This window comes from Callorhinus ursinus, unplaced genomic scaffold (assembly GCF_003265705.2).
Source record: "Callorhinus ursinus isolate GAN/ISIS: 27379988/994484 unplaced genomic scaffold, GSC_fseal_2.0 scaffold24, whole genome shotgun sequence".
Lineage (NCBI taxonomy): Eukaryota > Metazoa > Chordata > Mammalia > Carnivora > Otariidae > Callorhinus > Callorhinus ursinus.
The window spans coordinates 1,629,634-1,651,520 of record NW_027397086.1 but is presented as its reverse complement, the minus strand read 5'-3'; the positions used below and the strand labels follow the sequence as shown (position 1 = coordinate 1,651,520).

General features: G+C 42.9%; 1 protein-coding gene across 4 annotated transcripts in view; it reads left to right on the top strand.

The window, feature by feature from the left end:
• NUP214 (nucleoporin 214) overlaps positions 1-21,887 on the top strand; it is a 101,255-nt gene that overhangs the window by 23,945 nt on the left and 55,423 nt on the right. For all 4 annotated transcript variants that reach the window (XM_025888657.2, XM_025888659.2, XM_025888658.2 and 1 more), the window contains exons 15-23: positions 2,016-2,102; positions 2,303-2,452; positions 3,376-3,534; positions 6,447-6,550; positions 8,416-8,598; positions 9,273-9,358; positions 9,459-9,542; positions 20,400-20,657; positions 21,583-21,744. In XM_025888657.2, the coding sequence (XP_025744442.1) occupies positions 2,016-2,102; positions 2,303-2,452; positions 3,376-3,534; positions 6,447-6,550; positions 8,416-8,598; positions 9,273-9,358; positions 9,459-9,542; positions 20,400-20,657; positions 21,583-21,744 (1,273 nt within the window). The remainder of the gene's footprint in view (positions 1-2,015; positions 2,103-2,302; positions 2,453-3,375; positions 3,535-6,446; positions 6,551-8,415; positions 8,599-9,272; positions 9,359-9,458; positions 9,543-20,399; positions 20,658-21,582; positions 21,745-21,887) is intronic.

Here is a 21,887-nt window from a genome sequence, read left to right as displayed (position 1 = left end):
GGTTTTAATTAGTATTTCCCTGATGACCTCTGAAATTCAGCCTTTTTTCCATGTGATTTTGGCCATTTGAGTATCTTCTTTAATGGGGTGTCTGTTTTCAAGTCTTCAATCTATTTTTCTACGGGGTTGTCTGTCTTTTTACTGATTTCTGTAAGAGTTCCTTGTCGGGTACACACACGCATGTGTGCACACATATAATGCAAATACTTTCTCTGTAATTGCTTTTTCATTCTGCTGGTGGTGTCTTTTGATGACAAGTTTTTTTGTTTTGTTTTTAAAGATTTTTATTTGAGAGAGAGAATGAGAGAGAGAGAGAGAGCCCATGAGGGGGGGGAGGGTTAGAGGGAGAAGCAGACTCCCTGCTGAGCAGGGATTTCCCCATGTGGGACTCGATCCCGGGACTCCAGGATCATGACCTGAGCTGAAGGCAGTCGCTTAACCAACTGAGCCACCCAGGTGCCCGACAAGTTTTTAATATAGTTCAGTATATCACCTTTTCTTTTAAATTAGTGCTTTTTGTGTTCTGTTTTAAAAATTATTTCTGGGTCCAAGGTCAAAAAGATATTTTCCTGTGTTTTTCTAAAAGCTTTATTACTTTCTTTTCATATTTAAAGATTTACAATCTTTCACCTCAGTTTATTATTATGGTTTAACTTCAAGAGAATTTTATGTCACTTTCCCACTTGATTTGTGTGCCCTCAGGACCAGAGTCATGGTTTTTTTCCTTCTCTTTCCCAACCAGCCTCACTCCTGCCCTCAGCACACACCCCCACAGGGCATACGGTAAATGCCCCATTTACAGGTCTAGCTTTTGGCATAATGCTTGACTTGTGGGACTCCTACATAAATGCTTGCTGTTTTACGGGGTGCATAGTAAATGCCCAGCCTCTAAGTCTAGCTTTTGGCATAGTGCACGACACGTGGTATTTATCAGATAAATGTTTGCTGTTTTAATGATTGCTTATTTAGTCTAAAAATCCTCTATATGGTAATTGCTGTAGGTATCAAATAATCTAAAAGCTATCTCAAGTTATAAAGTCTCTACAGTAGAATTCTTGATTTCTGTCTCCTCCAGAACCTGTTCCAGGTGGTTTGCTCAAGCCCCAAACCCAGAAGTCATTCTGGATCCCTCTATTTAACAGAAGCTCCCCCTAGTCCTTACTAGCGGAAGATCTTGTCAGCTGTACTCTGATGTGGCGTGTGCGTGGCATAAATCCACATCTGTTGCCCCTGTTAACGTCATTATTTCAGCCCATTGTCGTCTCTTGCCTCATTACCCTCCTGACTGGTTTCCCTGTTTCTTCTCCCTCTCACTGACATCTGTGCTCGATTTAGCAGCAACAGGGATCTTTTAAAATCATAAGTCAAAGAACAAACTCTCCCGGAACTCCAATAGTAGTTTTTCAGCACTCTTAGAAAAACATTCAGACTCATTCATTTAGTCATACACGACCTGACCAGCCCTTTCCAGTTCCCTCCCCGACTTCCCTGGGCCCACATTTACTTTATCTCTTGACCTCCAACATGCCAGAGTTCTTTCCTGCCTCCCATTCTCTGCGCTTGCTCCTCTCACTGCCTGGAAGGTGCTTTCTCTAGGACTTTCCATAGCTTTCTGCTTTACCTCAGGACTCAGTTCAGAGACTGTGCTCAGTGAGGGCTTTCTGGGCCCTCTCCTCTCCAGTCGTGCCCCCTTTCTCTTCTTAAGTTCCTGTTTACTTTTGTCCTATCACTGTCACCAGCTGAAATGATCTGACTTGCTTACTTCTCACCTGTCTTGGCCCAGTAGAATCGAAGTTCCAGGAGAGTAGGGACCTCCTCTGTCTTGTTCACCTCTCTCTCTCTCCACTGTCTAGAACATGCCTTACACCAAGTAGGTACCCTGTCAGTATGGGTTCGAAAGAATGGGTGAGGGAGCAGTGACTGTATTGTGAGGGTGCCAGGCACTGAAGTAGCTGCTTCAAGAAGCCATTCATATGGTGGGCGTGCATCTGTCAACCTTGTGCCTTCCATTTCAGGCGAAACCACTTCAGCCTCCTGTTACAGAAAAGCAGGGACATCAGTGGAAAGAGTCAGATCCTGTGATGGCTGGAATCGGGGAAGAGGTAAAGTTGTTCCTACAGATTTTTTCCGGCAGGAGCTCTGACTGTGAGACTGGAGTGGCTCTGAGTGCAGGCTCATGCATGACCGTTTTGTTCTGGCATTTGGCCATGGTGCGCCCTGGAGCTGCATGCTGTGAGGGACCAGGAGCAGTGACAGCACCGCAGCACTGTTCAGACTGAGGGCCTTCCTCTTGCTCCCGCAGATTGCGCACTTTCAGAAGGAGTTGGGAGAGCTGAAAGCCCGGACTTCCAAAGCCTGTTTCCAAGTGGGCACTTTGGAGGAGATGAAGATGCTGCGAACGGAATCCGACGACCTGCACACCTTTCTTTTGGAGATTAAAGAGACCACAGAGGTCTGTGCTTACTGACGTTCTTCCTGAGTTGAATTGCGCTTTAAAAAAGTTGCTCTCCTAGCACTCCATTCTTCAAGGACCCCGGTATTGTGTGGGTTTTTTTTTGTTTTGTTTTTTTGTTTTTAATAGAAGCATGAGTAGTTTACCTAGGAATGCCCAAGTTCAGATCCTATCTTCAGCACTTAACAAATTATGTGTCTTTAGGCAGGTTCATGTAGCTACTCTAGGTTTTAGTTTTCTCATATAGAAAATGGAATAATAACAGTTTCTATCCCATTGACACATACCAGCCACTCCATAAAAGTCTATTATAGTTACTAGTTTAGGTATATTTGAAAATTTACCATATTTTATAATAAATTGTTAGATTATAGTAAAGAGGTTTACGAGCATATACGATATAAAAATATCAAGTATTACTGCTGATTCTCAAACCGTCCTGTTTGGTAGGTGCTATTGCTCTGTGTCTCTTGCAAGTAAGGAAGCTTCAGCGTAGAGAGGTGGAATGATTTGCCCAAAGCTACCCAGTTACCATATGCCACACCCGACTGTCTGCCTCCAGAGCCCTGCTCTGAAAACTCTCCTTGGAAAGAGAAGAGTTCTCCAGGGTGTCGGCAGTGGTTGTCTTCAGGCAGTGGGACTCTAGGTACGACCAGTAGCTTTTCTTACTCTCTGAGTTTCTGGTCATTAGAACATGTGGTTTTTAATGAGGAAGAAAAAATAACTTTAAAAAAGTGAATATTTGTGTTTTTTCTTTCCAGGCAGTGAATTTCTTTTTTGTATGAATTTCTTTTTGTGTACTCACAGGTGCATCACGTAAGCTGTTTGAGAAACACCAAATAGTTGTCCTTGATCCGGACAGAAAGGTTTGTTTCTCAGAAATGCTACTCTCTGTCTCAATATGGCCCTTGTACCTTTTCTAGTCTCTTCATGGAGATATCAGTGCCCTGAAAACAACTTTACTTGAGGGCTTTGCTGGTGTGGAAGAGGCCAGGGAACAAAATGAGAGGGACTGCGACTCTGGGTATCTGCACTTGCTCTATAAGAGACCCCTGGACCCCAAGAGCGAAGCCCAGCTCCAGGTAGGAGAATCCAGCCCAAACGAGCTGTTTAAAACCAACTCCTGCAAGTCATTCTCCTTTGTCAGTCTTGATTCGGATGCCTGCCCTTCGGAAATTGTTGGTTTCCTGTGAATGATTTGCCCACTTTCCATAGATGTCCTTGGCTGTGGCCATGAAAACAGCACTTCTCCACTTGATGTTTTGTAGAATTAAAACTAACATTAGAATTCTTGAGTAAACTGTAAGCTTGGTAGAAGGCAAACCATTGAAAAAAAATAATACCTAAAAATCAAAATGATGAATAATAAGGTTTCATGTCGCAACTACTCGTTGAGCGCTAAGTAACAGTGCTGGCTGTGTTTTGCACATGATTTCTAGACTTCAAAACCAATTGCTCTGCAAGGTGAGAGTTACTGATCCCATTATACAGTTAACGAAGTTGGGCCCCATGGTCTAAGGAGCTTGACCATGATGATGATGTTAGTTAAGAGTGAACAGTTGGAAAGCTCCACCTGCTGGGGCTCTTTCCTGTACACCATACTTCAGCAGAGTCACTTCTCTCATTCATTTATGATTATTCTTATTCTCTGTTGTAGTGAAATCTGGTTTTTGTTTTCATCTTTCAATTTACTGAAAATTGTTGCATCACAAGCTTTAGCGGGGTTACCTCCTCCCTCCTCGCGTTTGCCCAGAGTCCTGGTGGGAGAGGGTGCACAGGTGGCCGCTCTGAACTTCCTCGCCTAGGATGTGAGGTCTGTGAGTGTGATGAATCCCCTCCTGCCTCAGGGAGTTTGAGACTGCAGACTCTACACTTTCTGCCATTTCCATCCCATACCTGGTAAACTGACCGATGGTAGGAAAAGGAACGAAATGATCCTTGTCCTGGAGAGGTTGAGGAACCCCCGCTGTGTCCTCAGCCCTTGTGCTGTTGCTGGAGGACTGTGGGTATTTACTGTCTTAGCAAGAGAGAGCAGGCGCCCTGCCTGCCACTCATCAAATGACCACCTCCATGTTGCATCGAGATACACTTTGTTCCTTCATGCATTTTCACCTCTTGCTCTGTGTCCAAACGAAAAGAAAAGCATGCAGCTTTGGGGGAACACTTTCCCCATTCAAAAGGAAATGCTTTTCTTTTTTTCACAGTACCAAGCAGATAATTATAGCTAGCATTTACCAAGCGCATACCATGTACAAAAGAAGGATAAGGAGGCACATACTGGAACGGTGCAGGTGTCCCCGTGAATAAATGCTGGAGCCGAGTCTGGTGCAGGGCCTGTGCCTCTTCACCACTGTGCCACGCTGTCCCGTCCCTGCAGCTGGATAAGTGGTGGTGGGAAAGGGAACATGTGAACGTGGGATCCGTTGCTATGGCAGTGCAGATGAGGGAGCAGCTAGGCCACAGAGAAGAAGTAGCTATGACAGGCCTTAAAAGAGAAGTTGGCTTGTCGGGTAGACAGAGGGCACGCAGAAGCAGCAGCGCCCACGAACACACGAGGCGCGGCGGCACTTGTGCTCAAAGGAGGCCTCCCTGCAGCCATCTGAGTAGTGAGCTGCAGGTTGTACTCGGTGCTAAGGTTACTACTGCTTCCTGGTATCAGCCTGGCTCCTTTTATTTTATTTTATTTTTTATTTTTTCTAATTTAATTTATTTGCGAGAGGGAGAGAGTGCACAAGCAGGGAGAGTGGCAGGCAGAGGGAGAAGCAGACTCCCTGCTGAGCAGGGAGCCCGATGCGGGGCTCCATCCCAGAACCCTGGGATCATGACCTGAGCCGAAGGCCGACGCTTAACAACTGAGCCACTCAGGCGTTCCTGATTTTTTATTATTTTTATTTTTATTTTTTTAAGGAGATCACTGCATCAGCAGTTAAATGCATTTGCAATTTTTTTTTAAAGATTTTATTTATTTATTTATTTGACAGAGAGAGACAGCGAGAGAGGGAACACAAGTAGGGGGAGTGGGAGAGGGAGAAGCAGGCTCCCCGCGGAGCAGGGAGCCCGATGCGGGGCTCGACCCCAGGACCCTGGGATCATGACCTGAGCCGAAGGCAGACGCTTAACGACTGAGCCACCCAGGCACCCCAGCCTGGCTCCTTTTAAAGGACAATTTGCTCTTTTCCACTCGGGCCATATACCCTTAGTCAAGAGTAATTTTGAAAATACAGTTAAACACAGTAAGAACTTTGTACAGATGTAAAAACTTATTCCCAGTGCATAGCACATTGTCTTCCTTTGTATACATGTTTAATGGAATGCTTCACCTTTATTTCACTTTTAATTTTTGAGAGTTAGGTTGTGTAGCCATGCAGGTGAACACCAGACTGAAGTTTAAAGAAAATTACTACAGGCCTCAAATAAATAGGTGTGAATTTTAGTGAATGGTCAGTCCCATGTCTAGTGCTAATACTATTCTTTGAGAAGAGATGAGTTTTTCTCAACTGGTAAGAAGACTTCAGTGTCCCGTGCTATGAATACATAGGTTCAGAATTATTTTCAGCACTTTTGTAGGATAATTTTGTCTGTATTACAGTTAATTTCATGGGTGGGAGAACAAAAGCTAAGGGGATGTGCTGTTGGAGCAGCAGAGTGCAGTGGAAAATTCCTAGAGCGTGTTGAGTTGCTTTATAGGAGCTGACAAATGAGAATAAGCAACAGTTCCCTGGAGCCCTAGGCCGGCACACCCAACCTGCTTCCCTGTGCTTTGTAACCGCCCCTCTATCGCAGTTAAAAAGGTTGAGTTCTATTTTTTTCTTTTGCTTTAATTAATTATAATTTAATTGTAACGTTCTAATGATTATATTAAAGCCTCTTGTGTTTTCCTTTTTTCGTTATGGTTCTCAGTAGGAAAATATTGCAAAATTATTTTGATTGTTTTGATACACCCTCCAAGCTACTGAAAAACTTAGTCATTTGCCTTCTCGTTTTTTTCTTGTAGGAAATTCGGCGCCTTCATCAATATGTGAAATTTGCTGTCCAAGATGTGAACGATGTGCTAGACTTGGAATGGGATCGACATTTGGAACAAAAGAAAAAACAAAAGTGAGCGAGGCCTCTCATCCGCCACGGGTTGCAGGAGACACTGCTGTAGCCTTTTTAACAGATAATTTAGGGGCACTGATTAAAAACCCTACAGTTGTTCATTCTCTTTGACCCAGTCACTATATTTCTGGAAATTTGTTCTACAGAAATAATAGCAACATTTGCAACAGTTTACATAAAAGAATTTATATTGCAGCGGAATATATGACAGTGAAAAATTGGATTCAACTTAATATCTAGAAGCTAGAGGAGTGGCTAAATAAGTCCGGTCACAGTTTTTCCTTAATGCGGAATACTGTGTAACCACTGATTCCCCCCCCCCCCCAAAATATGGAAGAAAGAGGTAAGACAAAAATCAGACTGGATGATCTCAGTTTGGGGGTCTAAACGTAGAAAAGAGGCTAGAAATAAATCAGTCACAATATTCAGTTATATCTTCGAGGTGGGATTAAGAGGAATTTTTCTTTTATACTTTTCTGTATATTCCAAATCTTCTTGTTGAGAAAACATTCCTAATTAGTGTGGATAACTTAGAAGGAAGAGAGGGAGAAAGGTGCAGGAAAGCCTTGTACTACCCTGCTCTTCTGTCCCCGGCTGTTTGGTTGTATGCCATCCGTTTTCCTGAAGGAGTAGAAAGCAGTACATCGTGAGAACAGTGAAGGTGCCCACGGGAAAACCGAGAAACAGATCAGCCCTCACAATGCTTGGCTTCTGAAACACCTACACTTGATTAGTGTGATTAGCCCTGTAAGGAAGCAAACCAGGAAATGATCTGTTTACTTGCTATTCTGTGGGATCACAGAACTTGTAAGTGGGACAAGCTGGGTGTGATGTCAGGGGCTGGGCTAGAATGTGCTTAAAATTCAGTAAACAGAATCTAGTATGTCATATTGTACCACACGGAGGAAGGCTTTGTACCTGACCTGAGAGCCTCAGTTTGGAGCATAGGTAGGGGAAGGTAGAGGTGAGCATCGATGCTGCAGACGCTGGGCAGGGGGAGGATTCTGTGGCCTGGGCAGTTGGGCCCCATTAGAGATTTCACAGCTCACTGCGCTGGTTCTGAATTCATGTTCAAGCGCATGGGAGGGAATGGCTTGACCTGACAGCAGGAGCCTTCTGTTCTGCATGACTGATGGATTTCTCTCTGCTAATTAATAAGTTAGGCTTCCTCAAAAGTGTATGATGCTAACAGAGAAACCGGGCTTTCTTCCCCGTTAACGACAACCATGGATTTTCTGCTTCACATTTTTTTTTTTAAGTTCCTTTTCTGCAGAGTTTTAAGTTCATAAATCTGTAGGTTTCTAGCACATCTCTGTTTTTAAGTCCATCTAAATATTATAGCCTACTGAAATGCCTTTTTAAAAATTTATGTTGAACTGTCCTGTCACCAGAAAGAAAGGTGCTGTTGTTCCTTTCTTGTGTTAGATCTTTTAGGTGGGTACCTCCCTGTTGCTAAACTGAGAGCTTATCCCAGTGTTTCTTAACAGCACCCTGTAGAAATGACTGATTTCCATAGACCTCTAGTGGACCCCAGGGCTTTTTTTCTTGGTGTAATTGACATGCAGGAAAATAGACAAACCCTAAGTATATATAGCTAAACGCATCTCCCCCCATCCCCACTTTTGACTCTGTCTCCCACCCTTTTCTTCCCTGGAACCTCTGTGAGATTTTGTCTGATGATGCTATCCTTTGCTACAGGCCCAGCCTGCTTAGCCTAAGCTTCTCCTTCCTCATTCTGTATTATCCTTGTAAAGCTTTCATCCCCTTTTTATGTTCTGGTTAATTTCTCCATTTTATTCTTTCACTGTTAGAGTTGTAGTACTTGCACCATTCATGTTGAATTCTTTCCTCCTTACTGTCAACAGGCGCTTGCTTGTGCCAGAGCGAGAGACATTGTTTAACACCCTAGCGAACAACCGGGAAATCATCAACCAGCAGAGGAAGAGGTTGAATCACCTGGTGGACAGTCTCCAGCAGCTCCGTCTCTATAACCAAACCTCCCAGTGGAGCCTTCCCTCGGATGTCACCTCCCAGAGCGGCACTCATGGGTGTGCAGGGGAACTGGCCTGTCAGTGCCACTGGCACTCGATGAATGTGATTGAAGGAACAGATAACTATTTGGGAGTCAGGTGCAGAAGTCCTAGAGTAGTTCAGATGTGGGTTTGAAAGTGACTCTGCTGTCACTTGTGTGATCCTGGTCAGGTTCCTCACCCTCTCTGATTCTCTGTTCCTTTGCCTAAAAAATGGGAGTAACAATACCTGCCTCGGGATTATTGGAGAGTTAAATTAAGCATGCCAGATGAAACGGGTACCAGCGGATGATGGCAGATCCTATAGAAATGGCATTGTTCTTTTGAAAATTAACTGGTAGAATTAGGTTGACTAACGTGTCTAGAAGCTCAGACTTGTCATTTTGCTTGAGTAGAAACATTCAGACCTGGCAGTTAGACAGTTTACTCCTGCAGTTACCAGGGTGATTTTATGTTTCTGCCTTTAGGCTGAATGTGTACCTTCTAATTGCCCTTTGTGCTAAAGCGCTGTTAGTGCTGTGTTTGCCCCGGGTTAGGGAGGTATTGAGATTGTAATCTCTTTCCTTTTGGATTGGCTATGTTGATTGGTCAGATTTCCTGTTTCTGTATTGGGGAGGCTTTCCTCTCTGGCACTTATATTGGGAGATTTCTCAGGTCTTAGTTGGTTTGTATGTAACACGGTCCTCTTTCAGTTTTGACAGTGACCTCGAAAGTCTCCGTAATGCTTTATTGAAAACCACCATAGAATCCCACACCAAGTCCTTGTCCAGAGTGCCAGGTAAACACATTCTTCTCGCTCTTTAACTCTCTAGGTCCTCTTCTATTGACGTCTTAATAACCAAGTCTTAAGCATTTATGGGTTCATGAATTTCTTGCAGCTAAACTGTCCCCCGTGAAACAGGCACAGCTGAGAAACTTCTTGGCCAAGAGGAAGACTCCCCCAGTGAGATCCACTGCTCCAGGTAAAGGGGACTGGTCCTGAATTTTTTAGCATCAAACATGCAGCACCTGGTATGGAAGTAGGATGGAAGGAGTCTGTATGTATCTGTGTCTGTGTGTCCCTTTAGTTCTTAATAGGAAACAGAGAAAATGTCCCCAGAATCTGTTGTCCCTCTGAGTGTTAGAGTAGGGAGCAGTTTATACATACCGGACAGGGCAGTTCAAGGTGGTTGCTGTGGTTTTGACACTGTGTTCTGCAGTCCTTCAGTTATATGATGGTGGTTCCCAAGGGTTTGGAGGAGGCTGAGCTGGCGCCAGGGACCCAGGCCTCTGCTTTGTCTGGAGATGCTTTACTTGTCTCATTTGTATGGGGTTTTGAGTAGAATTGCATTGGGGCTGGGGGGGGAACTATGTAGGAAAAAAAGCAAAAAACTGCTGATAAGGGAATGATGGCACAACACACTTGTGGAAAAAGAAGCCCATGTGACTAATGAAAGAGAATTTTGTCATTAAATTATCTACATTATTATCTCAATTTTCTTTTCAAAAAAATACTTGTCACCTGGGGCACCTGGGTGGCACAGTCGGTTGAACTTCCGACCCTTGGTTTCGGCTCAGGTCACAATCTTGTGGCTGTGGGATCGAGCCCTGCCTTGGGCTCTGTACTCAGTGCAGAGTCGGCTTCAGATTCTTTCTCCCTCTTACCCCTCTCCCTGCTTGAGCATGCTCTCTCTCTCAAATGAATACATCTTTTTTAAAAAAAATATTTGTCAGGGGCTCCTGGTGGTTCAGTCGGTTAAGCTTCTGCCTTCGGCTTGGGTCATGATCCCAGGGGTCCTGGGATCGAGCCCTGCATTGGACTCCCTGCTCAGTGGGAAGCCTGCTTCTCCTTCTCCCTCTGCCTGCCGCTCCCCCTGCTTATGCTCTCTCTCTCCCTCTCTGTCAAATAAATAAAATCTTTAAAAAAAAAATACTTGTCATGTACAACTTCATACATAATCCTGCTTTGCTTTAGTGCTCATATCTGCTTTTTTCTTTGAAATTCTGTTTTGAGTTGAAACTTATTTTTTATACCAACAACAAATGCTTTTTGGTAATTAAAATAGCCGAAGGAAATTTAATCTTACTGTACCATGATTTATTAGTTTTTCTATAATCATATAGTGTTGAGTTAGGTAAATAGTAGTCATAGATAAGGAAATTTTTTTTTTTTTTTGAAAGTAGTCTCCACACCCAGTTCAGGGCTTGAACTCACGACCCTGAGCTTAAGACCTGAGCTGAGACCAAGAGTTGGACACTTAGCCAACTGAGCCACCCAGGTGCTCCAACAAGGGAATTTTTAACAGCCTTTTCTTAAGTCTAAAGAATATATTTTCTTCGTGTGTATTTGGAAAAATAGAGAAGAGTCTGAAGAATAGAAAATAACTCTAATCCCTCAATCTGGGTATGTCATCAGTTAGTTCATTTTGGTTTACTCCCAGACTTTTTTCTTTGCATACATAAATTTGATTTTTTGAAAATGAGATTGGGACTATAACATTCGTAGTTCTGTGTCCTCACGGTTTCTTAGTATGAAACAGAAAGTAAGTGTTGGTGAGGATGTGGAAAATTGGGACCCTCATGCACTGTTGGTCAAAATGGCACAGGCACTGTGGAAGACAGTTGGGTAGTTCCTTAAACAATGGGAAAGAGAGGGTGCCTGGGTGGCTCAGTTGGTTAAGCGACTGCCTTCGGCTCAGGTCATGATCCCGGAGTCCCAGGATCGAGTCCCGCCTTGGGCTCCCTGCTGAGCAGGGAGTCTGCTTCTCCCTCTGACCTTCTTCCCTCTCATGCTCTCTCTCTACATAAATAAATAAAAATCTTAAAAAAAAAACAAAAACAATGGGAAAGAGAGTTACCATGTGATCCAGCAAATCACTCATGGGTAGGTACCCAAAAGAACTGAAAACAGGGACTCAAACAGATAACTGTACACTCATGTTCACAGCAACACTATGCACAGTAGCTGAAAGGTAGAAGCAAGCCAGGTGTCCATCAACGGCTGAATGGATACGTGCAATGGGGTATATATGCACCTTAAAAAGGAGGGAAATTCTGATGATATGCTACACTGTGGATGAGCCATGAGGACGACATGCTAAGAGAGATGAGCCAGTCACAAAAAGACAAATGCTGTACGATTCCACTTACATGATGAGGTCCTTAGAGTCGTGAAATTTACAGACACAAAAAGAATGGCGGTTGCCAGGGACCAAGGGGGAGAGAATGGGGGATTATGTAGACAGGTACAGAACTGTAGTTTTACAAGATGGAAAGAATTCTGGAGATGGATGGTTGCACCACAGTGTGAATGTACATAAAACTGGAGAAGTGTACACTTAAAAAATGGTTAAGGTGGGAAATTTTCATGTTTTGTGTATTTTGCCACAATAAAAAAAATGGAAAATTTTAAAAATTGAAAAATAACTTTCATGAGCCTTTCCTCTGCCTTCTGTTTTCAAATATTGAACATAGGCCTTCTAATGACTGCACACTATTTCCTTGTATTAGGAGTAATTTACTTACCCAGTTCCTGTTAAGTGTTAATCTTATTGCCAGGATTTTGCTCAGAACATCTTTGTTCACAAAACTTTAACCACATCTCTGATTTTATCTTTGTAATAAATTCCTAAGAAGTGAGATTTATGTAATTTATTTGATCATTCAACAAATATGATTGCCTGCTTTGTTCCAGACAGTGGTTAATAAGAGAAACAGTCTCTGACCACATTAGACTTTCAAATAGGAAGATAATACAGACATTAAGCAGAAACTGCATATTAGACTCAAGCATTTAAATCTAGGAAATGTACTATAAAGAATAATTCAGAGCATATAAGCATATTTAACTTTTTAAAAAAGATTTTATTTATTTATTTGAGAGACCCAGCAAAAGAGCACGAGCAGAGGAGGGGCACAGAGGGAGAGGGAGAAGCCGACTCCCCGCCGAGCAGGGAACCCGATGCGGGACTCGATCCCAGGGCCTGAGATTACAACCTCAGCTGAAGGCAGCCACTTAACCGACTGAGCCACTCAGGCGCCCCAAGACATTTAACTTTTAAAGGCCTGAACTATAACACGTGTACAGAAAAGAACACAAAAATGTCCATCTATGTAACCTCTACCCAGGGTAGGAAACAGAACCTTGTCATTGCCAACGTCCTAGACCCCCCTTGTGCACTGCAGTCTTCCGGCTCCCGAGAGGTACCACTGTATGGACATATATGAAAGTATGCCTTTGCTTTTGTTTGTTTGTTTTCTTTTGATATTTGTAATTTTTGCTTGCTATTTTGAAAAATTTCAGAACTCTAGCTGCAAGAACAATAGTGAGCACCCACTTACCCTTCACCCATATTTCCTAGTAACGTTGGTCACAATTAACTTTATTTTTCTCCTCTCTACCACACATGCTCACGTTATTATTATTATTTCTAATATATTTATTAAGTTTTTTATCTTAATTCCAGTATAGTTAACATAGAGTGTTATATTAATTTCAGGTGTACAATATAGTGAATCAACAATTCTATACATTACTCAGTGCTCATCAGGATAAGTGTCCTCTTTAACCCCTGTCACCTGTTTCACCCAATCCTCCACCCTCCTACCCTCTGGTGACCAGCAGTTCGTTCTCTAAAGAGGCTGTTGCTTAGTTTGCCCTCCTCTCTCCTTTTTTTCCCCTTTGTTCATTTTTGTTTCTTAAACTCTACATATGAGTGAAAATCATGATACTAATCTTTCTCCGACTCACTTTTTCGCTTAGCACTATACTCTCTAGACGCATCCATATTGTTGCAAATGACAAGATTTCATTCTTTTTTATGTCTGTACGCACACCCCATATCTTCTTAATCCATTCATCTATTGAACACTCGGGCTGCTTCCATAATTTGGCTATTGTAAATAATGCTGCAGCACACACAGGGGTGGATGTATCCCTTTGAATTAGTGTTTTTCTTTGGGCGAGTACCCAGTAGTGCAAATTCCTGGATTGTAGGGTAGTTCTAGTTTTAATTTTTTGAGGAACCCCCATACTGTCTTCCACAGTGGCTGCACCCGTTTTCATTCCCACCAACAGTTCACGAGGGTTCCTTTTTCTCCACATTCCTCACCAACACTTGTTTCTGGTGTTTTTTATTTTAGTCATTCTGACAGGTGTGAGGGGATATCTCATTGTAGTTTTGATTTGCCTTTTCCTTATGATGAGTGATATTGAGCATCTGTTCATGTGTCTCTTGACCATCTGTATGTCTTTGGAGAAATGTCTGTTCGTGTCCTCTGTCCATTTTTAATTAGATTGTTTGTTTTTTTGGTGTTGAATTGTGTAAGTTCTTTATGTATTTTGGATTTTAATCCTTTATGGGATATGTCATTTGCAAATATCTTCTCCCATTCAGTAGGTTGTCTTTTAGTTTTGCTGTGCAGAAGCTTTTAATTTTGATGTAGTCCCAATAGTTTATTTTTGCTTTTATTTCCTTTACCTTAGGAGGCATATCTAGAAAGATGTTGCTATGGCTGATGTCAGAGAAATTGCTGCCTGTGCTCTCTTCTAGGATTTTTAGGGTTTCAGGTCTCACATTTAGGTCCTTAATCCATTTTGAGTTTATTTTTGTGTGTGGCGTAAGAAAATGGTCCATCTTCATTCTTTTGTATGTGGCCGTCCACTTTTCCCAGCACCATTTGTTGAAGAGACTGTCTTTCTCCCATTGCATATTCTTTCCTCCTTTATTAAAGATTAATTGATCATGTAGTTGTGGGTTTATTTCTGGGTTTTACATTCTTTTCCATTGATCTATGTGTCAGATTTTAATGTGCCAGTACCATCGCGTTTTGATTACTGTAGCTTTGTAACATAACTTGAAATCTGGAATTGTGATGCCTCCAGTCTTGTTTTTCTTTTTCAAGGTTGCTTTGGCTTTTTGAGATCTTTTGTGATTCCATACAAAGTTTAGGATTGTTTGTTCTAGTTCTGTGAGAAAGACTGTCGGCGTTTTGATAGGGATTGCATTAAGTGTGTAGATTGCTTTGGGTAATACAGACATTTGACAATATTTGTTCTTCCAATTCATGAGCATGAAATGTCTTTCCATTTTTTTTTAGATTTATTATTTATTTCATAGAGAGAGTATGTGTGCGAGGGGGGCAAGGGACAGAGGGAGAGGGAGAGGGAGAGAGAGAATCTCAAGCAAGCTCCCTGCTGAGCACAAAGCCGTACAGGGGGCTCGATCCCAGGACCCTGAGATCATGGCCTGAGCCAAAATCAAGAGTCAGATGCTTAACTGACTGAGCCACCCAGGCGCCCCCGTCTTTCCATTTCTTTGTGTCGTCTTGAATTTCTTTCATTGGTTTTTTTTTTTTTTTATAGTTTTCAGAGTACAGGTCTTTATATTATTATTTTTGATGAACTATTTGAAATAAGTTACAGACAGGACTTAACTACTCCTAAGTATTCCGGCGTGTGTTCTTTAAGAACAAGATGTTCTCTTACACAATAATGCAGTGATCAGATTTAGGATATTTAACATTGATAGAACACCGTTATCTGATATGCAGTCCGCACTCCCAGTTTGCCAACTGTCCCTCCTATGACCTTCATAGCAACTCTTTTGAAAATCAAGGATCCAGTCCAGGGTTGGACATCGCATTAAGTCGTCATTCTTTTTAGTCTCCTTAACTGTGCTTTTCTTGTCAGTTTTATTACCTGAACAGTGTCTCCTCAGACACTGTCCTTTGGTGTTGCCTGTTTCGGGGGGTTTGCATGCTGTGTACATCCATGTGTTTATTCTCTGGCTGGATTTCCGTCGTTGCACATCAGGTTTGTCAGAGTCATCCATGCCAGCACAGGTAGCTGTCATTTGTTTTGTGGCGGCCTGTATAGTATCCGGCTGTATAAATGTGCCGCGTTTGCTTATCCATTCTCCTCTTAGTGGACATTTACTGTTTCCAGTTTCTGGCTGTAATAGAATAGCATATTGTTCTGAACATCTTCAGGCACATGTGTACACCTTACACTTGGTCACGTGGCGAGGAATGGAATTGTTAGCTAGTGGTCTGTCCACATGCCCCGCTTCAGTAGAGTCTTTTATACCGTTTTCCGGAGTGGTTGTACCAGCTTATTTTACTTTTACCATCAAGGTTTGGCTCTTTCAGTTTTCTCCATTTTTGTCAAGCTTAATATTGTCAGTCTTTTTCCTTTTAACTACTCGGATGTAACCCTTGTATGTGTTACTACGTATTTGTTGACTTTTGTGAAGTGTGTGATTGCATCTTTTGCTCACTTATCTATTGGGTAATCTGTCTTACTGATTTGCGAAAGTTTGTATTCATGCCGGATACTAGCCCTTTTTTGGTTATATGGGCTGTAGGTACTCACTTCGTTACTTTTTTTCCCTCTTAATGATGTCTTTTGCAAACAGAAGTGCTTCATTTTAAAATAGACTTCCCCATCCTTCTCTTTTGCAGTTGGTACTTTTCTGTGTTCTCTTTAAGAAATCCTTCTCTAGGGCGCCTGGGTGGCTCAGTTGGTTGAGCGACTGCCTTCAGCTCAGGTCATGATCCCGGAGTCCTGGGATCGAGTCCCGCATCGGGCTCCCGACTCGGCGGGGAGCCTGCTTCTCCCTCTGACCCTCTCCCCTCTCATGCTGTTTCTCTCTCGCTCACTCTCTAATAAATAAATAAAACCTTTAAAAAAAAAAAAAAAGAAAGAAATCCTTCTCTAGTGCTGTGTAACAAGAGTATGCGTGCACTTTTATTATTGTCTGGAAGTATTAATGGTTTGCTTTTCAAATTTAGATCTGCCATCTACCTGGAATTGATTCTCTTTTAAACAGCTGCATCGAGGTATAACTCATGTATTATAAAATTCATCTTTTATAAGTTTAGAGTCTGATGATTTTTATTAAACTTGCAGAATTGTATAACCATTACCACATTCCAGTTTTAGAACACTCCTACCACTCAGGAAGTTTCTTCGTGCTTGTTTATAGTCATTCCCTCCTCTGCCCCTGGCAACCACTGATCTATTTTCTTTCTGTAGGGATCTGCCTTTTTTTGAAATTGCATATAAATGGAATCATATGTAGTTTTTTTGTTTGGTTTCTTTCACTTAGTATGTTTTTGAGGTTCATGCATGATGCATAACATATATAAGTAGTTCATGCCTTTTAATTGCTGGGTAGTGATCCGTTGTATGGGTCTACCATGTTTTGTTTATACTGTCTGGAATTGATTTGTGTGTAAGATATAAATAGGGCTCACATGTTTTGTATTTAGATATCTGATTGTCCCAGTAGTGTTTATTGAAAAGACTCCTTTGCTCCCTGCTTAGTGGCCACCTTTGTTGTAAATCAGTTATCCTTATATGTAGGTCTCTTGGTGTCATACACTGATTAGAAACCACTGCTACCACACTGCCTTAATTAACTTGTATTGAAATAAACCTCAGTACTGTTCTTTTTCTAGATTCTAAAGCTGTGTTGTCTTAATACAGCAGCCTATGTAAATTAATAAAAGCTAAATCAAGCTAAAAATTCAGTTATATAATCCCTGTAGCCACATTTCAAGTGCTCAGTAGGCACATGTGACTAGTGGCTACTATAACAGGATAGTAATAATTTTATCATCACAGAAAGTTCTGCAGTCTAGGACAGCAGTTGGTAACCTTTTTCTTTAAGAGCTGGGTAGTAAATACTTTAGGCTTGCTGGCCTCATGGTTTTCTGTTGTGCCTAATTCAACTCTGCCCTTGTGATGGGAAAGCAGCTACAGACGGTATACAAATGAATGGGCATGTCAGTGTTTCAGTAAAACTTTATTTGTGAAAACAGATAGCTGGCCCATGGTTTTAGTTTGCTGACCCATGATCTAGAATGTTTTGACTCTTCCTGGTGCTTTCTTTTTCCATATTAATACTGGAATTGTCTTGCTAAATTCTGTCTCCCTCAGCCCTCAAAGAAAAATTGAGACTTTGATGGGGATTGTATTAAATCTCTAGATCGACTTAAGAGAATTGGCATTTGTACAATGTTGATCTTTTAGCTTCTAAACATGGTATATTTTTATTTGCGTTTTTAATTTCAGTGTTTTCTTCATGAAGAACATACACATCTTTTGTTAGATTTATTCCTATGAGTTTAGTATTTTTGATGTTCCTGTAATGGTGGATTTTCTTTAAATTTCATTTTCTTTATTTTTTTTTGTTTTATGTTCGCTGTGATAATAGAAATATATTGGATTTTTGTATGTTGACTTTGTATCCAGCAACCTGGCTAAACTCACTTATTCAAATAATGTCTGTAGCTATGTCTTGAACTTTCTATGGGAACAGTTACATTCTCTATAGGTACTAATACTTCTGTTTCTTACTTTTTTGGTCCTTTATTTTTCTTACCTATTTCAGTAGCTAGGACTGCCAGTGCAGAGTCCATTCAAGTGGTGAATGGGCATCCTTGTCCTGAGCTCAAAGGGAACGGTTTCTGTAGTTCCCCGTGAGATGTGAGGTTTGCTGGGTCTACTGAGATGATGATTTCTTTCCTTCTTTTTTTCTGTTAACGTGGCTTTCTGCGTTTTCTAATCTGAGTTAGAGTTTAAGCAGAAGAAGATTCTTTAGGTTTCAGTGGAGCCCCTTTTCTAATGCCGGGAAGGTAGCTGCATCCTTGATCCCAACAGGGAGTGGGCATATCAGCTGTGAAGACAGCGCCATTGGGAAGGTGGGCGGGCCGGGCTCCTGGCCCATATGAGTGAGCATAACCGTTGCATCTCTCAGTGGGTCTCCCTCTGCCCAAGGTCAGCGAATGGCATCACAAAGATGAAGGAAGGAAACACGAGACCTCCTGGGTCATATCAGACCTTGGGAGTTACATAGTTATATCAGTCTCTGTCCAGTTCTTGAAGGTAATGAATGTGAATCGTCTTCTGTTGCTTTTACCTCTGAGGAACTAAGATTTTAGAGAACTGTTTTAGAGCAGTGTTGCCCTAAGCAAATGTGGGGTTCGTACTTACTTTCTCTGCATGCTGTTACAAGTTATCGCAGATGCAGTGCCTTGAAGCACCGCCTATTTATGCTCTCACAGTTGTGTGGGACAGAAGTCCAGGCGCAGCATGGCTGCACTGTGTCCTCTGCTCAGGGCTCCCAGGCTGAGGTCAAGATGTTGGCTGGGCCCAGTTCTTATCTGGAGGCTTTGGGGAAGAGGCCACCTCTAAGCTCATTCCCCTTGTTGGCGGAATTCAGTTTCTTGCAGCTGTCAGACTGAGGTCAGTGTTTCTTTGGTGTGTGCTCCCGGCCTCTTCATCTGCACGCCAGCAAGAGCACGGTGAGGACTTCTTGGGCGTCAGCTCTCTGACTTCCTCTTTGGCTTCCCCTCTTTGCCTTTAAGGGCTCATGAGACTTTACTTTGAGCCCACCTGGATAATCCCGGATAACCTTCCAATTTTAAGACGAACTGATTAGTAACCTTAATTATGTCTGTAACCTCCTTTTGCCATCTGAGGAAACATAACCGTGGTGTGGCACCAGGAGCAAAGGTCATGGGTCACAGTTCTGCCCAGCACAGGGTTCGGTAATATTGTTAAGAACATGGTCTTTCAAGTCAGATGCACCTGGATTTGAATTCTGGTCCACCACTTAGCAGCTTCAGGACCTTATGCAAATACTTAACTTTTTAAGTATTAATTATAAAGTCCGATAATAGCAATTTTTAATTTATAGGATAATTGTGAGGATTAAATGGGATCATATATGTAGATCCTTTGTACAGCATCTGGCACCAAATAAGTTCTCAGAAAATATGCAGTGCAGTTTTATTAGCGGTGCTGGTGGTTATGGATGGAATTTCCAGGTGACCCTGCTGCATATTTACTCGCATGAAAGCACTCTGGCCCACTGCTGTCCAGTAGAACCTTTGGTGATGAGAGCTGTTCTGCATTTGTGCACTCCAGTATGGTAGCCCCATGTAGCTGTTGAGCGGTTGAAATATGGCTGGCGAAGCTTGAAGACTTGAAATTTTCATTTAATTACTTTCAGTTATTTTTAACTTAAATAGTCACATATGGCTAATGGCCACCAAACTGAACAGTGCAGCAGCCCCAGCAGGTAGCATGGGTTTTCAGTTGCATTTGTTGATCGCGACGAATAAAATCTGGAGTTGAAGCGATGTGCCTGTGAGGCAACCAAGTCAGTAAATAGTCGCAGTGCTTTTAAGTAATTTGAGAAAGGGCTAGGTCTTTGGTTTGGTTTATGTTTTTTCCGGTATATGGCAGTCATATGTATTCCAAAATAGCATGAGGCCTTACTTTATCATTTATAGAAGGGAAAAAAGAGGGAAAGTCAGGATTCATTTCAGGGATTTTTTTTTTTTTTTTTTAAAACCAAGTTGATTCAAAAGAATCATGTGAGGGTTGGGGATGTTGGAGGTGCCGGGACTGAGGGCATTCAGTCTTCCCCAGTTCGCGTGACCTATTCTTAGAAGTTTGTTGTTGGCGAGAGACTCTTCTGTGCAAGCTTGTCTGGTACTTTCCCGGTTTGTTGGTATTCTGCCTGTGACAACTTGTGGTGGTGGCTCGAGGTCTGCTGCCTTAGCACAGCATGGCTCCCACCTCTCACTTCACATTTTGTTTGACAGTCAAAATGTTCCTGTCCTGCACTGCTCGGTTTCTCAAAGCTTCCTTTGAGCAGGGCCCCCAAACCGTGTATGTTCACCTTCTACAACAGCTTCTTCCACTTAAAATAAGTCATAATTAAAGTGTTTCTCAACTGGATATTTCTTTACTGACAGTGAAAATGAAATGACACAGCTTGCAGACTTGCCCAAATCGTCTAACTTGTGTTTTGTTTCGGGCTTGGTAGCCAGCCTGTCCCGGTCAGCCTTCCTGTCTCAGAGATACTATGAAGACTTGGACGAAGCCAGCTCCACATCGTCTGTGTCCCAGTCTTTGGAGAGCGAAGACATACGGGCATCCTGTAAAGACGACACGGTGGCGCAGGTCCCGCGGCACGCGCCTGTGGCGCGCACCCCTTCCATCCAGCCTGGTGTCTTGCCGCAGGCAATGCCTTTCACTAAATCTCACCTGATTCATGGTTCACCTGGCGTGCTGGGGACATCTAGTAAGTGCACAGCAAGCTCCCTCTTAGGTTTGGGTCTCCTGGAGGAGCCGTACCTGGCCATTATACTGTCCCACCACCAAGTCCAGCCCCACTCTGCTAATAGTCCAGAAATTAGAAGCTGAATTCAGGAAATCTGAAAGAGGCAGGAAGAAGGGGCCCTGCAGGCCTCACACCGGCACAGCTTTCCTGCTGAGTCCAGCTGGTGTTTCAAAACAGGTGTGGGGCGCCAGGCTGGCTCAGTTGGAGGGGTGTGCGAATCTTGATCTCAGGGTCGTGAGTTCGAGCCCCTCGTTGGGTGGAGAGAATTACATACATACATTAAAACAAACAAAAAAACAACAGCACACGCACAAATGATGTTTTCAGGAGTAGGAGGAGGAGGCTGTTTGCCTCGCTCTAAAGCAACATCCACACTCATGCCTTTCAAATTCTAGCTCATTTCAGCTCATTACTTGTAGCCATATGCTGCCCCGGAACTTGCCAGCTGCCACACCCGGTGTCTGTATTGGCTCTCAGAAGTGACCCGTATTGGGCTGTCACACCTCCAGTTCAGTGTCAGGACTTCGCATTGAAGGGACTTCTAACAGAACAAACACCCATTGGGAGGTGCTCGAATGGAGAGATTTTATGAGAAGAGAGCAGGGAGTTGACCTATGTTGGCATGAAAGTTCTATCTCGGTCAGTATCAGAGGAAGTGCTCATGTTAAAGATTTAGCTAATGGACGTGGGCAGGCACATCGCATGTGACGTCTTTGAAAGATAGAGGTGCCAGCCCGTGAGTTTATTGGTACTTTTCTGTGTGCGTGCTTAAGCATTTTTAACCTTAGTGTTTTCCCTGTAACCTCACAGTGGAGGACATGCCACTTTCACTTTTGTGTATTCCTCTCCGACCCACTCTCTCACTTAGTGTTTCTTTTTCCTTCAGTATCGACATCTGCTAGCAAAATTATTCCTCAAGGAGCTGATAGCACAATGCTTGCAACAAAAACCGTGAAGCATGGCGCCCCCGGTCCTTCGCACAGCCTCTCGGCCCCCCAGGCAGCTGCCGCTGCAGCGCTGAGACGTCAGATGGCCAGCCAGGCCCCAGGTAGCCATGGTCGTGAGCTCTGGCCACCGCAGGCCAGCATAGCAGGTCCCAGGCGGCAGCTGGCTCTCTTTGCTGCCCTTGAGAAGAGAGGACTGACGGGACAGTCCTCCCCCCATTTCGGGGAGTGGGTTCCAAGAAGGCAG